Genomic DNA, 25,385 nt, shown 5'->3' with positions numbered 1-25,385 from the left:
TACATTTTTGTCATTTAGCAGACACTCTTATCCAGAGCCACTTACAGTTAGTGAGTGCATTTTTTTTTTTTTTTCATACTGGCCCCCCGTGGGAAACGTTTAGTACATTTCTGCATGTATTTCTTAAAATATGAGAAAAATGTGTTTATAATTGGTAGCTGTGATTGATTGACGGCCTGTTAGTGAAAAGTTGTGTAGGTCAGAAGCATGGATGAGCAATGGATCTATGTGGACGAGCGCCATAGCTCCTCCCCGTATTAACCATAACAACAAGGAACGCGCTCTTTTCATTGGCTGTTTGTATCTCATGATGGTTAGCTAGCGTTGAACTAGCAATGCTATTCGTGGACCGTGCCCGATACTTTCGTGACAACTAGGATTAAAACTCAAAATAGGGTTGGCTAATAAATTACTAACAGTTGACTGCTGTAATCTTCACAGCAAGTGTTCATGTGAAACACGGAAGTATTCAGGTACAAATCTTTGTTAATTACCTTTAACGGTAGCTAGCAACAATATATGCTAATTTCTTCAATTTGGCCATCGCTTGCTAACTAGATGACAATATTAGCTAGCAGCCTCGAGTCGTCGGGAGGAGTAAAAAGAGTAATGTTGCCAAATGAACTTGCCAATGCTAGGTGTCAAGAAGAGGAAGCATAGACTTATTTACGAGCCAGCTGAATGGGGTTATCTTTTGTGGGCCTTTACGTTGGATACTGATTTCACAGGTAACGTTAACGTGTTATTACCGTTTTATCATGGCAAAGTAGCCTATAATTTTCAGATGGCTAACGTTAGCTACCAGGTTAGGGTGTATGTCACTGTGTGAGAGAGTAGCTAGGAATCTCACTAGAGAGTTTGGCAATGACAACAAGCAAATGTGAAACCGTTTTCAAATAGACACCTGTACTAATTATGTGAAGGGTGGCTTGCTATACGATAGTCCACTGTTGAAGGGGGACTTTGTGTATATTTGGTGGCGACAGCTTGTCAATGAATAGTATCAGAAAAACACAGGCGAGCCTGACCTCATCTCTAAAGTTTAAGAGCTAGACGTGACCTGAAAACAAAGTGTAAAGAGGGTGATCATGTCATGTTACCTTGAGTAAAGCTCAGTGCTGTTTCCTGGAAATGTGTTCATTTATTCTGACTATGAGGGCATTTTATTCATAATTTTATTTCCAACAGCAATGTGAGCCATTTTGGGAAAGAATGCTGGGTCCTGGTGTTTGATATGGCTCAGATTTTATGCACCCACCAGGAGACCCAGAATGGGACCGCTCAGGAAATAGAGGGGCAGGGAGGTTTGGACAAGGCAGGAGGTAACCTTCTCTGTTCCCTAATGTCTACACTGACATTGTGATTGTGAATACATAGTTTATTGTTACTATGTGTTCCGTTTCAGAATAGGCACACTGTTGCGTGGTTTGATCCAACTCTTCTTCATCTTCCAGATAAAACAGAGACATCCCCTGTGAACGAGAACCCAGAACCCTTGACTTCTGAAGATGAACAGGTAAGTGACTAATATTCTCAATGAAATATTTTGTGGTATGCTTAAGTCAATATAATAAAATAAAAGTTATTCTATTTTATTATTGACCATTATCTGAACCATCTTATTTCAGAAGAGACGAAATGCTTTGTCAGATTATGACTTTCTTTCAAAGGACAAGCTTGATGGTATGGGCAATGCTTTCTTTGTTACTGTTTTGATAGTTAACACCAGAGCTATGTAATTAAAAATAAATTAATAAGAGGACCATGATGTTTGTGTGGCATTACAGTAACACTGTACTCCTGTCATCTTCAGCTTCCTGGTCCCAGAGCTGCCCCTTCACCAAGTCTCTGCAGAAGGCGGAGGCCCTGCTGAGGACTCGCTTCAACCCCAGCCTGAGGTGGCTACTGAGGCAGAAGAGTGATGATGATATCTGGGAATTTGAGAACCGGGATACCTTTGTAGCGTGCCAGAACCTCACCTCTCAGTCGTCTAGCAGGCTGCAGCGGCTAGACCAGGGCATGCTGGATCTAAGTCCACAGTGCCAAGTGTTGCGGGGGCCACGGACAGGCCAGCTGCAGAGCTGTGTCAGGGGCCTCTCTACAGAGGGCAGTTTCTACCACCACCCTCCAGCTGCTACCCTCAGCCAGCACTATGGGCAGCTGCAGCACTTACTGGAACAGCGGGCTCAGCTCCTCTTCCTCCATGAGTATGCCCGGCGCACCAGAGTCACCACTGTGTACATTGAAAAACTGACTAGCCTGCTGGAGCGGGAGCTAGGTTTGTTGATGGACAGGAGTCGTATCCTGGAGCGACCAAACTCTGCCTGGAGCTTTGGGATGGGAGGCCTGTGCCAGGAACTACGTATCCACGTGAGCCATTGGGATGCTCTATGTGCCAAAGCCCGGTCTGACATCTGGCTGAGAACTGTTCTGTTCCAGAGGACAGAGACCCTTGCTGTCATGCGGCGGACACTGAGAGTGCTGGGACTGCAGGCCCTGGTTCTGATGGAACGTTGTATCTACACAGCCCTCTCCGCTCTGGCCTCAGCTCAGCTGGCCAGGGTGCCTAGAGATGCCTTAGAGGACCTGCTGGCTGGGGCCGAGGTCTTTAATCAGGTATTGGAGGAGCAGAGAGTCTATCATAGAGGCTCGCGGTGGAGAACTCAGACCCTGCAGCTGTCTGACTGGCCTGGGCTGTCTAGGAGGCAGCCCACCCGGAGGGGTAGCCTTCCTGCACCGTTCCCAGTGGTTGAACTGATGAGGATACTGGCGGAGCACAGGGGGCAGATCGCGGCAGAGCAGCTGTACCAATGGGCTTCCCAACAGAGCTTCCTCCACTCCCAGGCCCTGCACACTGGAGCTCTAGCCCCTACGTGGGAGCAATTAGAACTGTTTTTCCCGCTGCTTCCCCCTCTACACCCCTCAGAGCCCAGTCCTGATGGGCCCACACTGGAGAACCTCCCAGGGCCCACCTCAGATGAACCCAGGATGGGAAAGCCCTGTCCCTGGTCCTCTGATCTCCCCTTTACAGCCTTCATCCGTCAGGACAGAAAGTCTCTAGAGATTCTTTTCCAGGCCCTTGTATCCTCCACAGACCTGCTGGCTCCACATATCCCCAACAGACCCAGGCCAGAGCGGACCAACACCCCAGAACACTCTCCCAGGTGCTGTGAGGGAGAGTCCTCACCCACAGATGAGGCCAGGCAGCAGATGAAGAGACCCAAGTCAGTCCAGTCTGTGGCCTGTGTGGAGCTCTTTGGTCATTACAGGACAACGCTGTGGAGGGAGTTTGGCAAAGCCATCATCCAGCGCTTCCACCAGCCACCACAGAGAGACCGTCTGGGCAGTGTTAACCAGTGGAACGACCAGATGATTTTCCAGCTTGTGATGTGGCTCAACCATGGCTGTAGAGGAGGTAACAAATGCTGCCTGTTTTTAATCGGTTGATGTGTGACTGTGTCACTATTTCAATAAATAAATATTGAATGCCTTGCAGAGCTCGTCCCTGAGGAGTGTCGAGGAGTGGTTGATGACTTCAGCAAACAGCTCCTGTCCAACACTGCCTTTAGGCACTGGGATGAGGGTCAGTTTCTGTGTTTAAAACATCCTTAATACAGTGTAATTTGTACCATGATTTGACAACCAGCTGCATCAAGTAGTTATAGGAATATAACAACATAATGTTTTTGGTTTCTGTTAAGGTGTTGCCTCTAATCCTTGTGTGTGTGTGTCTTTCTCTCTTGCAGTGATGTGTGCATCACTGGGCTCAGGACTGAAGGATAAATGCCTTCCAGGAGCTGAGCGTGAGAACTGCATGGTGATGACGTGTACCATGGAGAGACTCCTGCAGCTGTCCCCTCCACTCCTCACAGTGCTGCAGTGTCTTCAAACTTCAGCCCACCTGGTCCAAGGTAACCCCTATATCAGCCCACTTGGTCCAAGGTAAACCCCTATATCAGCCCACCTGGTCCAAGGTAAACCCCATATCAGCCCACCTGGTCCAAGGTAACCCCTATATCAGCCCACCTGGTCCAAGGTAAACCCCATATCAGCCCACCTGGTCCAAGGTAAACCCCTATATCAGACCACCTGGTCCAAGGTAAACACCATATCAGCCCACCTGGTCCAAGGTAAACCCCTATATCAGCCCACCTGGTCCAAGGTAACCCCTATATCAGCCCACCTGGTCCAAGGTAACCCCTATATCAGCCCACCTGGTCCAAGGTAACCCCTATATCAGCCCACTTGGTCCAAGGTAAACCCCTATATCAGCCCACTTGGTCCAAGGTAAACCCCTATATCAGCCCACTTGGTCCAAGGTAAACCCCTATATCAGCCCACCTGGTCCAAGGTAAACCCCTATATCAGCCCACCTGGTCCAAGGTAACCCCTATATCAGCCCACCTGGTCCAATGTAACCCCTATATCAGCCCACCTGGTCCAAGGTAACCACCATATCCATATAATTGAAACTGCTTATTCATCTGGAAATCACCTCCAAATATCCCTAGGTCATTCTCTTTCTCTACCTCTTAAACATTATACCAGGCCACACGGTAGTAATCTTGCTTTTTATCCTTCATCAGGTGACCGTAATGCTCGGACTATGAGGTCCCTTCATCTGGGATCGCTGAGCAGAGCGGTGGCATCCGTCCGATCCTCTACCTTCTGGGTCATGAGAAAGGCCTACCAGTTCCTCTCCTCCTGGTCCCTCAACAAGTTCCTGCTCGTCACCCTAGGAGACCTCAAGGTGAGGATTCACTCTGAAATGCGTCCCAAATGGCCCCCTATTCCCTATATAGTGCACTACTTTGGACTAGAGCTCTGGTCAAAAGCAGTGCACTATATAGGGAATAGGGTGTCGTTTGGGACACACCCTCTTCTATTTCCCTATTGAATGTATGTAGGCCTTGCTTCAGGTGGTCTCCATCTTTCTTGTCTTCAGTGACAAATCCTTTGTTGACATTTAGTGATGCAACTACATAAGTGTGTTCTGTGCTTTAAGGTGCTGAGAGCATCAGTGGCGAGGCTACTGCAGCATGTGGAGGCCCTAAGTGGGAATGAAAATCATCATCTCCTCAAGCTGCTGGCTGCACAGCTTACTCAGGGAGTTACAGATCTACAGGTGAGGGACAATATAATTGTTGATCTCCTGTCAATTTCTAGACCAATTTTCCACCAGTCATCTCTTATAACCGATTTGAGTTTATTACTCAAATAAACTCAGTTCATTCTATTATGTCTGCATTGTTGAAGATATTCTCTGAACTGGTGCTCAGAATCTTCTCCATGGACTGTAAGAGGATGTCTGAGGAGATCTTTTTGCAGACCATGCCCTCAGCAAAGCACTGGAGAGTGAACTATAAAACAGGTAAATGACAGACTGATGGAACTGAAATACCCTATATTCTAAACATGAGAAACACGTCCACTATTTGAGGTTTTTTCTGTTGCACTTTGTGTATGGAGCCAATGTAATTGATGCTTGTTTTTAACCTAGATCTTATTGTATCTGCAGAGTTCCCCAGCAGCCCTAGTGATTACGCTGCTACTGCAGCGCTGAGTGTAATAGGACAGGTACTGGAGGGGGTGCAGCCCCTGCCTGAGGAGGCCCGGATCCCTGCCCTGACAGAGGCTATGACAGCCTTCATGGAGGCCTGGATGGAGCACATCCTCAAGCAGAAGATCAAGTTCAGGTTTGTGTACAGTATTTTAGATGAGCAAATACAACAGTGCTGAATACCATACAAATACAATTACTAGAACGGGCATAGAACTTCTGACTGGGGAGACCCATACTAGTGATTCTATTTCTGTGATTCTACTGATGATCATTACTGTTATCTCCTAACATGGCACTAGTAAGGGGAGTGATAGACACACCCACTCACCAACTCTTCTGTTTCTCTCTCTCTCTGCAGTATCCAGGGGGCTCTACAGCTGAAGCAAGACTTTGACCTGATCCGGGACCTGATACGCTCGGAGGAGTACAGCCTGTCAGAGGAGATCCACCAGAGGCTGCTGTCCCTCCGGGTCTTCCACCAGGTGGACAACGCCATCCTGTGCCTGCTGCAGCAGCCCATGGCCAAGCCCTACATACCGTCGCGAGGCTGGGAGCCCTTCAGACGCTGCTGTAAGTGCCCACCAGGGGGAGTGCCTTGACCATTGATAACATGACGTTTAGTTGAATCCCACTATAGTAAACTAACTCTAAGGTAAGGCCCGTAACCATTGTGGAATACAACATGATTAAAAAGTAAGCCACACAGGCAGGTCAGACACAGGCAGGTCAGACATACCACAACACTTGTATTTGGCCTGTTTCTCCTGTTGACAATCGTGATTTCTACCCCTCAGGTCCAAGTAGTGCCAATATGGTGGACCAATCGTCAAGCAGTCTGAATAACTTTGAGAGCATGGATCTCCAGTCTGCATGTCAACAGGCCCTGGCCCAGGCAGAGGGCTCTATGACCCCTGAACTGCTGGCCTCCACCACGCAGGAGTCCTACCTGGCCGTGGCACAGCAGGAGTGGTTGGATCTGCGCATCCAAAATGGAAACCGCTGGAAGCTCCCTGGGCTGCAGTGCCTGACCAGGTCAGAGCCCTAACCCTCAGGTATTCCATCCAGAACCTCATTCCTCCTCCAGACAAGACACTTGAAATGAACAACCTCTTGGCCTAAAGGCTGTCCTACAAGGCTGCTCATCTGGCAGCCACCATTTTGCTCTTTGAATTAATATATAATAAGCAAAATAATGGATGGTTGGAGGTTAGTTTACAAGGTTATGAAGTTACTAGGAACATTTGGACGTTACATTTCCTATGACTTCATCTGAACAAATCAAAGCCATATCAATAGACTAGTATTGATGATGAAGTTATTTATTTTATTATTAGCTGCAAAAGGTACAAAGCAATAACTTTTCGTTTCTTTTCAAAACAAAATTCCAAATATTGTGTGTATCCATGGCATGTGCATATACCTGAACATATTCTTGTGTATCCATGCTGATGAAGTAATGGAAAGTAAAGATTTGTTTATCACCTCTGGCTCCTGAGGGGTTTGTTTTGTTTACATTTTTAACTGCAGAAAATGGAACATCAGGTCAAAAGACATGATCATGGTTGATCTATAGATAGCAAACGATCTCAAACTGAGATGACATCATTATTGACATAATACATTTAAGATGATACATTACAATACAGGAACTTCAAGAAGTGCATTTGATGCAAAAAAGTTTACAATTGATAAGCTGAAGTAGTGAGAAGCTGTTCTAACTGGCACCCATGACTAGAATTACAATCAGGGCGACAAGGAGACCACAGGCTAAGATGGTGGCCAAGACTGCCCACACGAAGGTGGCCTTGGATAGGTCACACAGTGAGCTCCTCATGGCTAGTCTGGCCCTGCGTGCCCGTGAGCTGTCCTGGGGTGGGTACCTGGCCATGTTAATGCATTCCATGCCCAAGGACTTGATCAGGCACGCCCGGTGGTGGCTGAGCTGGTCGAAGGTGTGTTTCCCGTGGTACCTGCCCATTCCACTTTGACCTGTAGGGGGTCAGAGTTCAGAGAGCAGCAAGTGAGGTCATTATAAGATAGGATATTAGACTAGGAAAATTCACTAATGCGCTGGCCAAAACTATTAAAATACTTGTTTGTTATGGGTCTTACCTACGCCGCCAAAAGGAAGGGAGTTAAGCACGTAGTGCATTATGACATCATTGACTACCACCCCGCCGCTGCTGGTCTCTGCAATCATTCGCTTTATCACCTCATTGGCAAAAAGAGAAAGAACAATACTATAAACTGCACGATCCTCCACACTCTCCTAATATTGAGTCCAATTGTTTCAACGGTAATAGCTTACCTTCTTGTCAGAGGAAAAAACATACAACGCTAAGGGCTTCTCTTTCCCATTGATGAAGCGAATTGCATCACCCACGTCACTAACGGTCACTATGGGCAACAGAGGGCCGAAGATCTCCTCCTGCATAAGTCTGGTGTGAGGAGACACGTCCGTTACCACTGTGGGAGCTGGAGGAGCAGATAGTGGGAAGGTCATTGTTATTGATAGACATACAGGAAGGTCACAGGGATGGTACAGTCAGTTACATCGGCACATCACAGCACTGCCAGAAGAAGTTCAACCCAGAATTGATTCAATATGGATTTGCATACCCATTGCATGAATAAAGAAGCTTGGCTTGAGTCCAGCCAACCATCTCCCCCATAAGGATTCTCCCTACCAATATAACACTGTGATGGGTCACTCTCCCCCCCTAGTGCCACACTGCACCCCTCCAGCAGACCCATCAGTCGACTGAAGTGGCGCAGGTTGATGATGCGACCGTAGTCTGGGGAAGATTTGGGGTCCGGGCCGTAGAACTCCTGGGATTAACAAAAGACAAGGATTAGATGCTGTCTAAAACGAGGATTAGATGCTGTCTAAAACAAGGATTAGATGCTGTCTAAAACGAGGATTAGATGCTGTCTGAAACAAGGATTAGATGCTGTCTAAAACAAGGATTAGATGCTGTCTAAAACAAGGATTAGATGCTGTCTAAAACGAGGATTAGATGCTGTCTGAAACAAGGATTAGATGCTGTCTGAAACAAGGATTAGATGCTGTCTAAAACAAGGATTAGATGCTGTCTAAAACGAGGATTAGATGCTGTCTAAAACGAGGATTAGATGCTGTCTAAAATGATGATTAGATGCTGTCTAAAACCATACCCACAGTGTTATAGACAGATATAGAACCCTGATATATTGTCCATGGTAATATACTACTATGCTGGGTGAAGACAGATCTGGAACAGACCTGTAGTGTATTCCGGATGCCCTCCACCACTTTGTTCTGAATGCTGGGGTCACACAGGATGTAGTCAGGGGCGATGCACGTCTGTCCAACGTTGAAAAACTTTCCCCATGTGATTCGGCTAGAAAAACAAACAAATGACGAATCAATACATGTCTATATGAGCCATGTGACTTTGGATAAAACGGTTTGCTGAGCAACGGTGCGAAATAGCAAATAGCTGTTACCGGCAGGCCACGATGAGGTCACAGTCCTTGTCGATGTAACAGGGGCTCTTGCCCCCCAGCTCCAGGGTGACAGGGGTCAGGTGTTTGGCCGCGGCCTCCATCACCAATTTCCCCACTGTGCTGTTCCCAGTGTAGAAGACGTGGTCGAAACGCTGCCTCAGCAACTCCTGGGTCTCTGGAACTCCACCTGTCACCACAGGATATAACTCCTGACAGGGAAAAGAACCCAACGTTAAAGTGATAGTTTACCCCCAAACCACAAATTTAGGCTTTTTAAAATGACTGATACAAGGGTAGCAAAATGTAAGACCGTGTCCAGATATTGAGGCAGCAGTGCTTTGAGGAGACTGGCCGAGTGCTCACTCAACTCAGAGGGTTTCACCACTGCTGCATTCCCTGTAGAGGAAGAATGAACAGCGTGTGAGAGGGTTGCTGAGAGAAAGTTAAACTAAATATGCATCCATTCCTTCCTGAGGGGTATAGCACAGGATCAATGAGTTAGCCAGCTAACTTGACTAAATATTGGTATATAACCTTTTATTTTTTAAAGACAAGCTTGAAATGGACATGTTCTAGTTGACTCAACAACCAAAAACACATCTCTAAGTTTAGCTTTATTAATGAACCAGAAAAGAAGTGGTTATTTCTGGTTGTTTATCAAAGTTAGGTGGCGAACTCATTGATCCTGCTTTGTAGTATACCCCTCTGCTCCCCTTGTAGTAGGCAACATTGGAAGAAATGTAATTCAACTAGGGCCTGGGGTATATACCAGCTGCGATGGCCCCGATCAGGGGCTGCAGAGTGAGGGCCCAGGGGTAGTTCCATGCCCCAATGATGAGCACCACTCCCAGGGGTTGAAGCTGGATGTACACCTGGTCTGTTAAGGTCATGATGTTCTTCTCCACAGTGCGAGGGGCAGCCCACTGAGACAGCTTCCCCACCGCCAGGCTGATCTCATTCTCCAGGCCAATCAGCTCAGACAGGGCTGTGTCAAACTGACTCTGTAAAACCACAGGTCAGTGATGTCTGGCTGTATTGAGGTTATAAGGATCGTCATTGGTTACTTATCAACACACTCGGTACTGTATGACCTGAACATGCTGGATTAGAAATTAAAAGGAAGTAGGCGGTTGGACTTGACTACAAATATGGTTAAGGGGTATCTCCCTCTTTTCTCCCTCAAAGTTATGAAAACTCAAAGACATTCACTTTGTTACTTCTATGTAGGTCTTTATAAATGCATTACGATTTCCGAAGGCTTTATTACGTCTAAAAAGATTGGTTTATATGTATATGCCCTTTGTTGATACATTTGTACACTGAGTGTACAAAACATTAAGAACCTTTACATGACATAGACTGACCAGGTGAATCCAGGTGAAAGCTATGATCCCTTATTGATGTCACTTGTTAAATCCACTTCAATCAGTGTATATGAAGGGGAGTAGACAGGTTAAAGAAGGATCTTTAAGCCTTGAGACAATTGATAAATGGGTTGTGTATGTGTGCCATTCAGAGGGTGATGGGTGAGACAAAATATTTAAGTGCCTTTGAATGGGTTATGGTAGTAACCCATGGGTGGGGGTGCAACTCAATATTAGGAAGGTGTTCTTATTGTTTTGGACACTCAGTGTATGTCTATTTATCAAATAATTCACAATATTTTCAATGACTTCCAAACTCTCACCCTGTTGAGGTCCTGCTTGAGCGCTATGGCAATCTCTCCTTGTCTTTCTGTGATCAGCCTCTGAAGGGACTTTAACTGTTGAACTCTGAACTTCAGGGGTTGGGACCTCCCTGTGAGAAAAGCGTCCCTGGCAAAGTCCACAGTCTGCTTCTCCATGTGTAGGTCTATCATTCACAGACAGACACCTGTAGCCTACAACCATAATCACAGTGAGAAAGATGCTAAAATATGCACACCTACAGCAGTAGACCTAATCCTTTTGGTTTGAAAATGTACTAAAATATACAATACAGTGAGGGAAAAAAGTATTTGACCCCCTGCTGATTTTGTACGTTTGCCCACTGACAAAGACATGATCAGTCTATAATTTTAATGGTAGGTTTATTTGAACAGTGAGAGACAGAATAACAACAAAAAAATCCAGAAAAACTCATGTCAAAAACGTTATAAATTGATTTGCATTTTAATGAGGGAAATAAGTTTGAGTTTGAGTTTATTTTTACAGGGACAGTGCACATTAATCAACGTTTCAGTAAAAGTGCCGGTTTTAGCCAGCCGGCTAATTTTCAACCGCAGTCCCTGGGCAGGTTATTAAAAACAATTACAATATAGACAATAACAACATAGAACAAGACATAGCATACAGACATAGCAACATAGGACAAACAAGACGTAGCATACAGACCGAGCAACATAGAACAAAAAGCAGCAAGACAAAATTCATAAAAGCAACAAAGTGTTTCCACACCTCACAAGTTACAGACAACAGACATGGAAAGCGGCAACACACAGCTAGGGACCATGTTCACAAATCTGATTGACCTTTAGCCATGTCTTCAAGCATTTTGTGAAAGTGTGATATGTGGTGCAGTTATGTGTGTCTGATGGCAGTGTATTCCAGACATGGGAAGCTCTCACAGAAAAAGCGGATTTACTAAAGGTGCTTTTCCTTAGGGGAACTACACAGTAAATACTACAAAGTATTTGACCTCTCTGCAAAACATGACTTAGTACTTGGTGGCAAAACCCTTGTTGGCAATCACAGAGGTCAGATGTTTCTTGTAGTTGTCCACCAGGTTTGCACACATCTCAGGAGGGATTTTGTCCCACTCCTCTTTGCAGATCTTCAGTTATTTTGTGTTTCTTCCATTTGCGAATAATCGCGATGGTCTTGTAGCCCATTCCAGCCTTGTGTAGGTCTACAATATTGTCCCTGACATCCTTGGAGAGCTCTTTGGTCTTGGCCATGGTGGAGGGTTTGGAATCTGATTGATTGATTGCTTCTGTGGACAGGTGTCTTTTATACAGGTAACAAACTGAGATTAGGAGCACTCCCTTTAAGAGTGTGCTCCTAATCTCAGCTCGTAACCTGTATAAAAGACACCTGGGAGCCTGAAATCTTTGTGATTGAGACGGGGTCAAATACTTATTTCCCTCATTAAAATGCAATTTTTTTGTTGTTATTCTGTCTCTCACTGTTCAAATAAACCTACCATTAAAATTATAGACTGATCATTTCTTTGTCAGTGGGCAAACGTATAAAATCAGCAGGGGATCAAATACTTTTTTCCCGCACTGTATTTACTGTGATATGCCTGGCCAACTAATTAAATCCAACTTTATTGAAAGTGCATTTCAACATCATAATAATGTAATTTTTCTGATAGGCAGAGGATTTAAAATTGAGCACAAAATAGGGTAAAGTGCAATACTTACATGTGAATGAAAGCAGTAGCCTACACAAAACATAACGTTGCCTGTTGTGTTGTCATCAACAACCATAAATATAGAGATGGTCTGTACAAAATAAATAATCCCAAACTTGAACAATTTGTAAAATAATCACAGGAGATATTGGATAATAATTCCTAAAACAGAGACCTTTCCATCTCAACAAATCTACTCACTGTTCGATGAGTACTGCAAGGGTTGCTGCATATCTATTGAGAGGAAGTTGTTATATAGGCTACCCAGGGTCATATAAAAATAATGACCTAGTTCTAGTTTATATTAACCTGAAGTTTCTACGAAATAGTCTTCCTCATACCTACCTCACTGACGTGACTGTGGGTGGCACCATGGACAATTGCCCTTTAAAAAAAAAGATGTATCTGCTTCATGACTTCAATAGCTTTCAAAGCCTGCCTCCTGGAATTAAAGAGGCAATCTGGGGTTGATACAAAAAAATATATCATTTTGATATCATGGATGGTGAGTCATTGCGTCCGTTGAGAATGGTTAAATTGTTCCAGATGCAGCCCATAGGTGTTGACCAGAAAAAGTGGCGGCAGCGGGGGAGGTTGCTTTGTTGTTGTTAGAATCCTAGATTCCCCCTTTAAACCTTGAGTCATACTATTTCAGATAACATGGTGTAAATTATATTATGCTTCCCCAAGTGCTTTCAGTTACAGTAATATTGTGTATTTTTCTCCGCAAACATAACACAATGATCACACTTAGACAGGACAAAATGATTTATCAATGTATTTTTTGGTGTAGACTTTTTTTTTTACAGGAACTTCTTTAGACAGTTTCACAAAAATCTGTTTTACCAAGTGAGAACCACAATTTGTCTGCTTGCAAGATATAATTAATTTGCATTTCTCAATGTGTATTCATCTGAAATAGTCTATATATTATCATATACAAATATGCAGTATTTTGTGAGACATTTACAGAAAATAATAAAAAATAGCAAATTAGAGTGGTTGCACCATATGACATTTTCACAGGACTAAACATGGGGATCTTGTTTAAAAATGAAATTAAAGACATTTCAATTTTCAACAGTCATTCGTTCATATCCAAGACTTATGTGAAGATACATTGTTTATTTAAATGTTAATTTATTTTATTTTACTCTTGAAAACCTTAATTGCACAATATCAACACACCTTGTACTGTATGAGCTGAACATGCTAGGTGGTTGGACTTTACTACGAATATGTAAAAGCTATAAAAAGAAGGACTAAGTTCTAGTGTATAATAACTTGAAGCTTCTACGGAAGCGTCTTCCTGATACCTACCCCGCTGACGTGACTTTGGGTGGCACCATGGACAATTGCCAGTTCTTTTTATCACTTGAGATATCAGAGGTAGCCTATTAGTTTAATCACTAACCTTAGCTCTCTAATCATTAGCATGTGCCAGTGGGGGAATCAGTACCACTATAATAATCTGGCCTTTGCTGGACAATCCCAGCATCATCCCAGGAACCAGTGCTGGTGCACGGACCAGAGGTTGAGAAACTCTGAGCTAGACTGTCTGTACTCTTCAAAGCAGCTGTGAGAAGAGACTGGCTGCCTTAAGCCATTTTTGGGAGCTCCAACTCATTCTGTTACATATTTGCTGACAGTACATTTCGTTCTGATTCATTGACAGAAAATTCCATATAGTCCATTCCTGCTTCCGTGAAGTCTTATCACTTCTGCAGATTCTTATTAACCAGGGGAGGGGGAAGGAAGCAATCTTTATTACTTGGTGTCCTAGTCCAACATACCACAGTACATTTTTTTTCAGTTTGATATTTGGAGTTTGCTAGTCAATACCTCTTCGACGGAAGGTCTTAGGATGATTAGGCTGATATATCTAGAATCAGATGACGCTAGAGAGCAAGGTACAGCCTTTGTTTTCTCTGTTCCATTTTCAAAAAGGGACTTTATGTTGGTTTCAATGGGGTAATATTATGCACAGGCGGCTAAAGGACCGTCTTAAAAGTGCAATCAGCCAAACCTGGTGTTTACAGAAAAAATGTTTTTTTTTGTCTCAATTAAATGATCTAGAGATCTTAAACCAACTTTATGTTTTTTCCCACAACAATTGATCCAAGATGGCATAGCAGTGCGGTCGTGTTCTTTGTTGTGTGTCTTTGTAAATAGCCTGTTTTTTGTATTTTTTGTATTTTTCGTACATATTTCCCTATCACACTTTTCAACCTTCTACAAAATATACTTTCCTGCAACCCGCCTCACTCAATGTGGAACGGATTATATTATTGACTTACCTTTTATCTAGAATCTCCAGTTGATACCAGCTAGCCAGCTAACTAGCTACTTGCTATTAGCCACCGTTAGCGGTTTTCACCCAGAACATCGGATTTTCTGCCGGAATAACTGAATCACTGGACATTAACACAGGATCGCAACTAGCTAGCCGCAACCGAATTGGATGTTGCTGTTTGGCTAATCACCACTGCCCCTGAAGCAAGCACCAGTTAGCCTTGAGCTAGCCTTGAGCCAGGCCCATATCCCGGCTATCTACCTCTCTGTCTACCGGACGGGAGTAGCCAGCTAACTAGCTACTTGCCATTAGCCACTGCTAGCGGTTTCTCACCATTGTCCGTGGCCTGCACTTCCTACCAGCCAGCTCTAGCCTGGACTATTATCGGCCAGTCTGCACTGTCTGCACAGCGCGTTATTGACCCAAAACATATCGTTTTTTCTGCCGGAATCACTGATTCACTGGACCTTTAACACCGATCATCGTAGCTAAATAGCTACATTTAATGGACGTTGTTGTTGGCTACTCAGCCTCGAGCTAGCCGCGAGCCAGGCCCTTCTCCCGGGTATCTACCTCTCTGTCAACCGGACGGGACCTCCTAGTGTTGACACGGAGCCCCGCCGATCCAACACGACTGGTCTGCCGACGAAATCGTCTGATGCGATTACAACAGGTTTCCCGTTACAACGTCGACCACGAAGATCCATCTGCTAGCCCCGGCCCGCTAGCACACGCTAGCCGTGGCCTCTTGCTCGCCAGTGCTATAGCAGCCCCCGAACTACCTCCGAACTCTCCTATTGCTGTTCACCGGACCTTATGATAACTCAGCTATACAGCTGATGCCTGCTGGACTGTTCCTTTATACGGTACCGCATCCTGTTTATGTTTAGCCTCAGCCCAAACTTTGTCGCCATTACCAGCTGTTGTCTTAGCTCTCTCTAATAACACCTGTGATTGCTTTATGCCTCTCTCCCATGTCAATATGCCTTGCTTATTGCTGTTTCGGTTATTTCTTATTGTACTATTTCACTGTAGATCCCGCAGCCCAGCTCAACCTGCCATAGATAGCTCCTTTGTCCCACCCCCCATACACGCGTAGACCGACTCAATCGGTGCCTCCAGTGATGCTATCTCTTTCATCGTTACCCAATGCTTAGGTTTACCTCCACTGTACTCACATCCTTCCATATCCTTGTCTGTACATAATGCCCTGAATCTATTCTACAACGCCCGGAAACCTGCCCCTTTTTTTCTCTGTACCCAACGCACTAGAACACCAGTACTTAAAGCCTTTAGCTGTATCCTTATTCTACTCCTCCTCTGTTCCTCTGGTGATGTAGAGGTTAACCCAGGCCCTGTAGCCCCCAGTATCACTCCTACTCCCCAGGCGTTATCATTTGTTGACTTCTGTAACCGTAAAATAATTGGTTTCTTGCACGTTAACATCCGAAGCCTCCTCCCTAAGTTTGAGTTATTCACTGCGTTAGCACACTCCACCAACCCTGATGTCCTAGCAGCGTCTGAATCCTGGCTTAGGAAGGCCACCAAAAATTCAGAAATGTCCATCCCCAACTACAACATTTTCCGTCTCGATAGAACTGCCAAAGGGGGTGGGGTTGCAATCTACTGTAGAGATAGCCTGCAGAGCTATATCATACTATCCAGGTCTGTGCCCAAACAGTTTGAGCTTCTACTTCTATAAATCCACCTTTCCAGAAATAAGTCTCTCACTGTTGCCGCTTGCTACAGACCCCCCTCAGCCCTGAGCTGTGCCCTGGACACCATATGTGAACTGATTGCCCCCATCTATCCTCAGAGTTCGTACTGCTTGGTGACCTAAACTGGGATATGCTTAACACCCCGGCCAACCTACAATCTAAACTAGATGCCCTCAATCTCACACAAATTATCAACGAACCTACCAGGTACAACCCTAAATCTGTAAACATGGGCACCCTCATAGATATCATCCTGACAAATTTACCCTCTAAATACACCGCTGTCTTCAACCAGGATCTCAGCGATCACTGCCTTATTGCCTGCGTCCGTAATGGGTCCGCGGTCAAACGACCACCCCTCATCACTGTCAAACGCTCCCTAAAACACTTTAGCGAGCAGGCCTTTCTAATTGACCTGGCCCGGGTACCCTGGATGGATATTGACCTCATTCCGTCAGTAGAGGATGCCTGGTTGTTCTTTAAAAGTGCTTTCCTCTCAATCTTAAATAAGCATGCCCCATTCAAAAAATTCAGAACTAAGAACAGATATAGCCCCTGGTTCTCCTCAGACTTGACTGCCCTTGACCAGCACAAAAACATCCTGTGGCGTACTGCATTAGCATCGAACAGCCCCCGCGATATGCAACTTTTCAGGGAAGTCAGGAACCAATATACACAATCAGTTAGGAAAGCAAAGGCTAGCTTTTTCAAACAGAAATTTGCATCCTGTAGCACTAACTCCAAAAAGTTTTGGGACACTGTAAAGTCCATGGAAAATAAGAGCACCTCCTCCCAACTGCCCACTGCACTGAGGCTAGGAAACACTGTCACCACCGATAAATCTACAATAATCGAGAATTTCAACAAGCATTTTGCTACGACTGGCCATGCTTTCCACCTGGCTACCACTACCCCGGCCACCAGCTCTGCACCCTCCGCTGCAACTTGCCCATGCCCCCCCGCTTCTCCTTCACACAAATTCAGACAGCTGATGTTCTGAAAGAGCTGAAAAGTCTGGACCCCTACAAATCAGCTGGGCTAGACAATCTGGACCCTTTCTTTCTAAAACTAGCCCCCGAAATTGTCGCAACCCCTATTACTAGCCTGTTCAACCTCTCTTTCGTAAACGTCTGAGATCCCCAGTGATTGGAAAGCTGCCGCGGTCAACCCCCTCTTCAAAGGGGGTGACACTCTAGATCCAAACTGTTACAGACCCATATCCATCCTGCCCTGCCTTTCGAAAGTATTTGAAAGCCAAGTCAACAAACGGATCACCGACCATTTCGAATCCCACCGTACCTTCTCCGCTATGCAATCCGGTTTCCGAGCTGGTCATGGGTGCACCTCAGCCACGCTCAAGGTCCTCAACGATATTATAACCGCGATCGATAAAAGACAGTACTGCGCAGCCGTCTTCATCGACCTGGCCAAGGCTTTCGACTCTGTCAACCACCGCATTCTTATTGGCAGACTAAATAGCCTTGGTTTCTCTAATGACTGCCTCGCCTGGTTCACCAACTACTTCTCAGATAGAGTTCAATGTGTCAAATCAGAGGGCCTGTTGTCTGGACCTCTGGCCGTCTCTATGGGGGTGCCACAGGGTTCAATTCTCGTGCCGACTCTATTCTCTGTGTATATCAATGATGTTGCTCTTGCTGCTGGTGAAGCTCACATCCACCTCTATGTGGACGACACCATTTTGTATACATCTGGTCCTTCATTGGACACTGTGTTAACAAACCCTACAAACGAGCTTCAACGCCATACAACACTCCTTCCGTAGCCTCCAACTGCTCTTAAACACTAGTAAAACTAAATGCATGCTCTTCAACCGAACGCTGCTTGCACCCGCCCACCCGACTAGAATCACTACTCTCGGCGGGTCTGACCTAGAGTATGTGGACAACTACAAATACCTAGGTGTCTGGTTAGACTGTAAACCTCCTTCCAGACTCACATTAAGCATCTCCAATCAAAAGTTAGATCTAGAATCGGCTTCCTATTTCGCGACAAAGCCTCCTTCACTCATGCTGCCAAACATGCCCTCGTAAAACTGACTATCCTACTGATCCTTGACTTCGGCGATGTAATTTACAAAATAGCCTCCAACACTCTACTCAGCAAATTGGATGTTATCTATCACAGTGCCATCCGTTTTGTCACCAAAGCCCCATATACTACCCACCATTGTGACCTGTACGCTCTTGTTGGCTGGCCCTCTCTACATATTCGTCGCCAAACCCACTGGCTCCAGGTCATCTATAAATCACTGCTATGCAAATCCCCGTCTTACCTTAGCTCATTGGTCACCATAGTAACACCCACTCGTAGTCTGCACTCCAGCAGGTATATCTCACTGGTCATCCCCAAAGCCAACACCTCCTATGGCCGCCATTCCTTCCAGTTCTCTGCTGCCAATGACTGGAACGAACTGCAAAAATCTCTGAAGCTGGAGACTCTTATCTCCCTCACTAAATTGAAGCGTCAGTTGTCAGAGCAGCTTACTGATCACTGCACCTGTACACAGCCATTCTGAAATTAGCCCACCCAACTACCTCATCCCTATATTGTTATTTATTTTGTTAATTTGCACCCCAGTATCTCTATTTGCACATCATCTTTTGCACATCTATCATTCCAGTGTTAATAAGAAATTGTAACTATTTTGCACTATGGCCTATTTATTGCCTTACCTCCATAACTTACTACATTCGCACACACTGTATATATATTTTCTCTTTGTATTTTTGACTTTATGTTTTGTTTACCCCATATGTACAGTGGGGAAAAAATTTATTTAGTCAGCCACCAATTGTGCAAGTTCTCCCACTTAAAAAGATGAGAGAGGCCTGTAATTTTCATAATAGGTACACGTCAACTATGACAGACATAATGAGAAAAAAAGCTCCAGAAAATCACATTGTAGGATTTTTAATGAATTTATTTGCAAATGATGGTGGAAAATAAGTATTTGGTCAATAACACAAGTTTCTCAATACTTTGTTATATACCCTTTGTTGGCAATGACACAGGTCAAACGTTTTCTGTAAGTCTTCACAAGGTTTTCACACACTTGCTGGTATTTTGGCCCATTCCTCCATGCAGATCTCCTCTAGAGCAGTGATGTTTTGGGGCTGTCGCTGGGCAACACAGACTTTCAACTCCCTCCAAAGATTTTCTATGGGGTTGAGATCTGGAGACTGGCTAGGCCACTCCAGGACCTTGAAATGCATCTTACGAAGCCACTCCTTCGTTGCCCGGGCGGTGTGTTTGGGATCATTGTCATGCTGAAAGACCCAGCCACGTTTCATCTTCAATGCCCTTGCTGATGGAAGGAGGTTTTCACTCAAAATCTCACGATACATGGCCCCATTCATTCTTTCCTTTACACGGATCAGTCGTCCTGGTCCCTTTGCAGAAAAACAGCCCCAAAGCATGATGTTTCCACCCCCATGCTTCACAGTAGGTATGGTGTTCTTTGGATGCAACTCTGCATTCTTTGTCCTCCAAACACGACGAGTTGAGTTTTTACCAAAAAGTTATATTTTGGTTTCATCTGACCATATGACATTCTCCCAATCCTCTTCTGGATCATCCAAATGCACTCTAGCAAACTTCAGACGGGCCTGGACATGTACTGGCTTAAGCAGGGGGACACGTCTGGCACTGCAGGATTTGATTCCCTGGCGGCGTAGTGTGTTACTGATGGTAGGCTTTGTTACTTTGGTCCCAGCTCTCTGCAGGTCATTCACTAGGTCCCCCGTGTGGTTCTGGGATTTTTGCTCACCGTTCTTGTGATCATTTTGACCCCACGGGGTGAGATCTTGCGTGGAGCCCCAGATCGAGGGAGATTATCAGTGGTCTTGTATGTCTTCCATTTCCTAATAATTGCTCCCACAGTTGATTTCTTCAAACCAAGCTGCTTACCTATTGCAGATTCAGTCTTCCCAGCCTGGTGCAGGTCTACAATTTTGTTTCTGGTGTCCTTTGACAGCTCTTTGGTCTTGACCATAGTGGAGTTTGGAGTGTGACTGTTTGAGGTTGTGGACAGGTGTCTTTTATACTGATAACAAGTTCAAACAGGTGCCATTAATACAGGTAACGAGTGGAGGACAGAGGAGCCTCTTAAAGAAGAAGTTACAGGTCTGTGAGAGCCAGAAATCTTGCTTGTTTGTAGGTGACCAAATACTTATTTTCCACCATAATTTGCATATAAATTCATTAAAAATCCTACAATGTGATTTTCTGGAATTTATTTTCTCAATTTGTCTGTCATTGTTGACGTGTACCTATGATGTAAATTACAGGCCTCTCTCATCTTTTTAAGTGGGAGAACTTGCACAATTGGTGGCTGACTAAATACTTTTTTCCCCCACTGTAACTCAGCTGGTAGAGCACGGCGCTTGTAACGCCAGGGTAGTGTATTCGATCCCCGGGACCACCCATACACAAAAATGTATGCACACATGACTGTAAGTCGCTTTGGATAAAAGCGTCTGCTAAATGGAATATTATTATTATATTATTATTATTATATGTAACTCTGTGTTGTTGTTTTTATCGCACTGCTTTGCTTTATCTTGGCCAGGTCGCAGTTGTAAATGAGAACTTGTTCTCAACTGGCTTACCTGGTTAAATAAAGGTGAAATAAAAAAATAAAAAAATTACATGTGAAAATGTTAACCTGTTTATTAATTTTTTTATTTTTTTTTTAATGGATTTTATGTAAAAATATGAACTCAAAAAACATAAATAGGCCTATGATCTTTCTCACTCGTATGTAGCCTACTGTAACCTACTTTAACCTTCTGTAACCTACCGTAATCTACTGTAACCTTCTGTAACCTACCGTAATCTACTGTAACCTACCGTAATCTACCATAATCTTCTGTAACATACTGTAGCCTACGTAATCTACTGTAACCTACCGTAATCTACTGTAACCTACTTTAAACTACTGTAACTACCGTAATCTACTGTAACCTACTGTAACCTTCAGTCTCCCGAGTGGCGCAGTGGTCTAAGGCACTGCATTGCAGTGCTAGCTGTGCCACTAGAGATTTTGGTTTGAATCCAGGCTCTGTCGTAACTGGCCGCGACCGGGAGACCCATGGGGCGGCGCACAATTGGCCCAGCGTCATCCAGGGTAGGGGAGGGAATGGCTGGCAGGGATGTAGCTCAGTTGGTAGAGCATGGCGTTTGCAACGCCAGGGTTGTGGGTTCGATTCCCACGGGGGGTATGAAATAGTTTTTAAAAAATGTTTGCACTCACTAACTGTAAGTCGCTCTGGATAAGAGTGTCTGCTAAATGACTAAAATGTAAATGTAAAATGTAACCTACCGTAATCTACTGTAACTTACTGTAGCCTACCGTAATCTACTGTAACCTACTGTAACCTACCATAATCTACTGTAACCTACTGTAACCTTCTGTAACCTACCGTAACCTACTGTAACCTACCGTAATCTACTGTAGCCTACTGAAGCCTACTGTAACCTACCGTAAACTACTGTAACCTACCGTAATTTACTGTAACCTACCGTAATCTACTGTAACCTATTGTAGCCTACTGAAGCCTACTGTAACCTACTGGATCATACTGTAGCCCACTGTAATCTACTGTAGCCTACTGTAAACTACTGTAACCTACCGTAATCTACTGTAACCTTCTGTAACCTACCGTAATCTACTGTAACCCGTAAACTACCGTAATCTACTGTAGCCTACTGGATCATACCGTAGCCTACTGTAGCCTACTGTAATCTACTGTAACCTACCGTAATCTACTGTAACCTTCTGTAACCTACCGTAATCTACTGTAACCTACCGTAATCTACTGTATCCTACCGTAATCGACTGTAACCTACTGTAGCCTACTGAAGCCTACTGTAACCTATTGTAACCTACTGGATCATACTGTAGGCTACTGTAATCTACTGTAGCCTACTGTAAACTACTGTAACCTACCGTAATCTACTGTAACCTTCTGTAACCTTCTGTAACCTACCGTAATCTACTGTAACCCGTAACCTACCGTAATCTACTGTAAACTACTGAAGCCTACTGTAACCTACTGGATCATACTGTAGACTACTGTAGCCTACTGTAATATACTGTAACCTACCGTAACCTACCATAATCTACTGTAACCTTCTGTAACCTACCGTAATCTACTGTAAACCGTAACCTACCGTAATCTACTGTAAACAACTGTAACCTACCGTAATCTACTGGAACCTACTGAAGCCTACTGTAGCCTACTGTAGTCTACTGTAGCCTACTTGCATGACCTGAGGAGCTAAAATCACTTGTAGCAAAGTCACGGATGACCCTAATCTATTATCAAAGCAAATTTGTTTTTCAAAATTCCTCCCATTTTTACAAATATTTCTCCTAGTACAGCTGTGGTTATTAATTCACATACAGATAAAATATTCTATAGCTTCCAGTCCAAATGTCTAAAACCACACGGATAGATTTCCCCACTGTTTATTTGACCAAGTTCTGTCTGTGTTAATCCTGTTGACCAAATATAGCAGGTCACTTGTGTCTGTGTCGAAGATGTTATTTAGTTTAATTTAATATATACGTTGACCTCTTTCAGGTAACCTCAAGATGCTTGACTCACTACAGCTGCTTTTGAAGAACTTCCCAGTCGTTTGTGTTCTACATTCCAAATGTACTGCACTTTTGAATGTCTCTTTGAACATATCTAATATTGTCTAATAAAAAAGATAGCAATGTATGCAAAGCATGCATCTGTTTGAAGGTTATTGTGTGTGTGTGGTGCAGTTTCTCTTGATGTCCACTAGGCTCCCTCTCACATCAGGCCTCGAGGGTGTCTCGAGGGTGTCTGAGGGTGTCTTGAGGGTGTCTGATGCTCCAGCCACCCCGCTCGGAGAGCTTCTACTGATGATGAAAAAAAGTATGAAAATGTATGCACTCACTAACTGTAAGTCGCTTTGGATAAGAGCGTATGCTAAATGACTAAAATGATGTGGGTCCTCCGTCCCCCATCTCCCGTCGGTCCTCAAGGAGGCTCAGAACAGGCCGGACGTCCATGGCCACTCACCTTCCTTGAGCCATCATCATTGATAGTTCCGTGGTGAGGAACTATGCTGCTGTCGTAGTGCATGTGTGAAGAAACTATGTAAAAAAGGGTAAATCAGAGCTAATGAAACAGGATTTTATTGAGCTGATCAACACCCTGAAAGGCTCTGAAAAGCAGCCGATTATCTCTGGTCCCGTGCCGTCGCTGTGTCGAGGCTGCGAAAGGTTCAGCAGGCTCTTAGCACTTCATATCTGGCTTAAAGACTACTGGCACTCTTCGCATAACCTTTATTCTCAATTTTGGCACTTTTTGAAAACAAAAGATTCTGTACAGAGATGATGGACTCCACCCAAACCATCTAGGAGCCTGTACCCTCTCTTCATATTTCAAGGCCATGTTAAGATATTGACTCAGAGACAGACCAAGCCCCGCTCAGGTGATACCTCCCATCCTTTCGTACTGTTGTCTATACTGTCATGGGTGTTGTCAGTTGTAATCTTGTACCCATTCGTTTGAACTCCACTCTTAGATCTGCTATTGTTAGCTCAAAAGATAAGCCCACTGTGGTCTGCTCACCCAGTGCTTTTAGTTCAAATGTGAATTCCATAAACTTGAATACACCCTCGGTTTTCAAATCACGTAGAGGGCTTGGGCTGTTGCACGATAGCAACCAAAGCCCACGTAAGTCAGTTTATAACATTCCATCATTGGTTACTCTGAGAGTTCCTCATATTAACATTGGCTGCAGCCTCAGGCCCTATGGTGCCAACCTTGGAAAAGTAATTCAAATTTCTACTCTTTCCTCTATTACTAATAGGGATAGACCAAATGGTGCAGTTCTATGCAATCTTACAGCCACACCAACTATATCAATATCAACCAGCAGACAGGGCCTGCAGCTGCCTATTGAACGTAGCTTGTTTGCTCCATATTACTTACAAAATCGTAAAGGACTTGGGTTGACGCATCTGAACATTAGGAGCTTACTTCCTAAACTGGATTACATCAAGATCTGGGCTATGCAGACAAATCTGGACATTCTGGTGTTGACTAAAATGTGGATCTCTGGGGACATTCTGGACTCTGATATTAATATTGAGGGTTAAAATGTGTTCAGAGCTCACAGACAGGGTAGAGGTGTTGGAGTGGCCATTCTTATTAAAAATAATTTCTCTGTCTTTACTGAAATCCATTTCCCTTGCCAAAAACGTTGAGCTACCATCTTTAAGCCTTTGTCTGGGGAAAAATGTATCCATAACTGTTATGGGGGTCTACCGTCCTCTCTCGGCTAACCTTTGTGCACTTGAGGAGTTAACTAGTTTGTTGTCTTCTTTTATTAAATCAGAAATTATTATCCTGGGTGACCTAAATTATGATTGAGAAATGCAGGCTTCAGACAATCTAAAAGACGTGTAATGATCTAAACCTAACCCAGCTGGTTACTAAGCCTACACGGCCCAACCCTAAAGATCCTTCAAAGTCAACTCTGATTGATCTTATTTGAACAAATACAGATAAATATGTTTCTACTGGTGTCTTCGCCCAATACATTAGTGACCATTGCCCAGTTGTTTGTGTTAGAGATGTGAGACTACAAAAATCTAAGCCTCGTGTCGTCACAAAGAGGAACTTTAAAAACTTTAGTGAACAGGCTTTGTTTTTTTTACACTGAAGATATCATCCACTAATAGAGGGCTAGTAAAGGCCCAGTGCACTACTTTTGTTAAATATTTTTAACTAAATGTATTTAAGTGTTTACCAGCATTTGTAATTTGAGTCTGATAATTATCTGTACAAAACAGTTAATCTGATAATACTTGTGGAATATAAAAATACTTGATATATGTTTTCCATATATACAGTGCATTCAGAAAGTATTC

At 44.1% G+C, this 25,385-nt stretch overlaps 2 protein-coding genes across 5 annotated transcripts; one reads left to right on the top strand and one right to left on the bottom strand.

Annotated features, from left to right (window-relative positions):
- The first annotated feature begins 158 nt into the window (after nucleotides 1-158).
- ccdc142 (coiled-coil domain containing 142) lies at nucleotides 159-23,227 on the top strand. 3 transcript variants are annotated; one of them, XM_041903576.2, is made up of 14 exons: nucleotides 159-728; nucleotides 1,189-1,322; nucleotides 1,455-1,516; nucleotides 1,629-1,683; nucleotides 1,814-3,415; nucleotides 3,497-3,583; nucleotides 3,747-3,911; nucleotides 4,587-4,750; nucleotides 5,006-5,125; nucleotides 5,257-5,371; nucleotides 5,519-5,696; nucleotides 5,922-6,133; nucleotides 6,358-6,615; nucleotides 23,059-23,227. In XM_041903576.2, exons 2-13 carry the CDS (start codon nucleotides 1,235-1,237, stop codon nucleotides 6,606-6,608), a joined length of 3,099 nt encoding a protein of 1,032 aa, XP_041759510.1. In that variant the 5' UTR covers nucleotides 159-728; nucleotides 1,189-1,234; the 3' UTR covers nucleotides 6,609-6,615; nucleotides 23,059-23,227. The 3 variants fall into 3 exon arrangements, with proteins under 3 accessions (XP_041759510.1, XP_041759501.1, XP_041759491.1); XM_041903567.2 differs by lacking the exon at nucleotides 23,059-23,227 and having other exon boundaries at nucleotides 159-473; nucleotides 6,358-7,044; XM_041903557.2 differs by lacking the exon at nucleotides 23,059-23,227 and having other exon boundaries at nucleotides 6,358-7,044.
- On the bottom strand, nucleotides 7,136-12,941 carry LOC121586707 (aldehyde dehydrogenase, dimeric NADP-preferring-like). 2 transcript variants are annotated; one of them, XM_045226331.1, is made up of 10 exons: nucleotides 12,453-12,941; nucleotides 10,737-10,928; nucleotides 9,819-10,050; nucleotides 9,360-9,445; nucleotides 9,050-9,258; nucleotides 8,826-8,943; nucleotides 8,251-8,392; nucleotides 7,872-8,038; nucleotides 7,676-7,775; nucleotides 7,136-7,552 (listed from the first exon to the last, which is right to left on the bottom strand). In XM_045226331.1, exons 2-10 carry the CDS (start codon nucleotides 10,905-10,907, stop codon nucleotides 7,278-7,280), a joined length of 1,500 nt encoding a protein of 499 aa, XP_045082266.1. In that variant the 5' UTR covers nucleotides 10,908-10,928; nucleotides 12,453-12,941; the 3' UTR covers nucleotides 7,136-7,277. The 2 variants fall into 2 exon arrangements, with proteins under 2 accessions (XP_045082266.1, XP_041759569.1); XM_041903635.2 differs by lacking the exon at nucleotides 12,453-12,941 and having other exon boundaries at nucleotides 10,737-11,022.
- Nucleotides 23,228-25,385: the final 2,158 nt, after the last annotated feature.

Source organism: Coregonus clupeaformis, chromosome 2 (genome assembly GCF_020615455.1).
Source record: "Coregonus clupeaformis isolate EN_2021a chromosome 2, ASM2061545v1, whole genome shotgun sequence".
Classification (NCBI taxonomy): Eukaryota; Metazoa; Chordata; class Actinopteri; order Salmoniformes; family Salmonidae; genus Coregonus; species Coregonus clupeaformis.
Note: the sequence above shows the minus strand (reverse complement) of the source record. Positions and strands in the feature narration are given on the sequence as shown.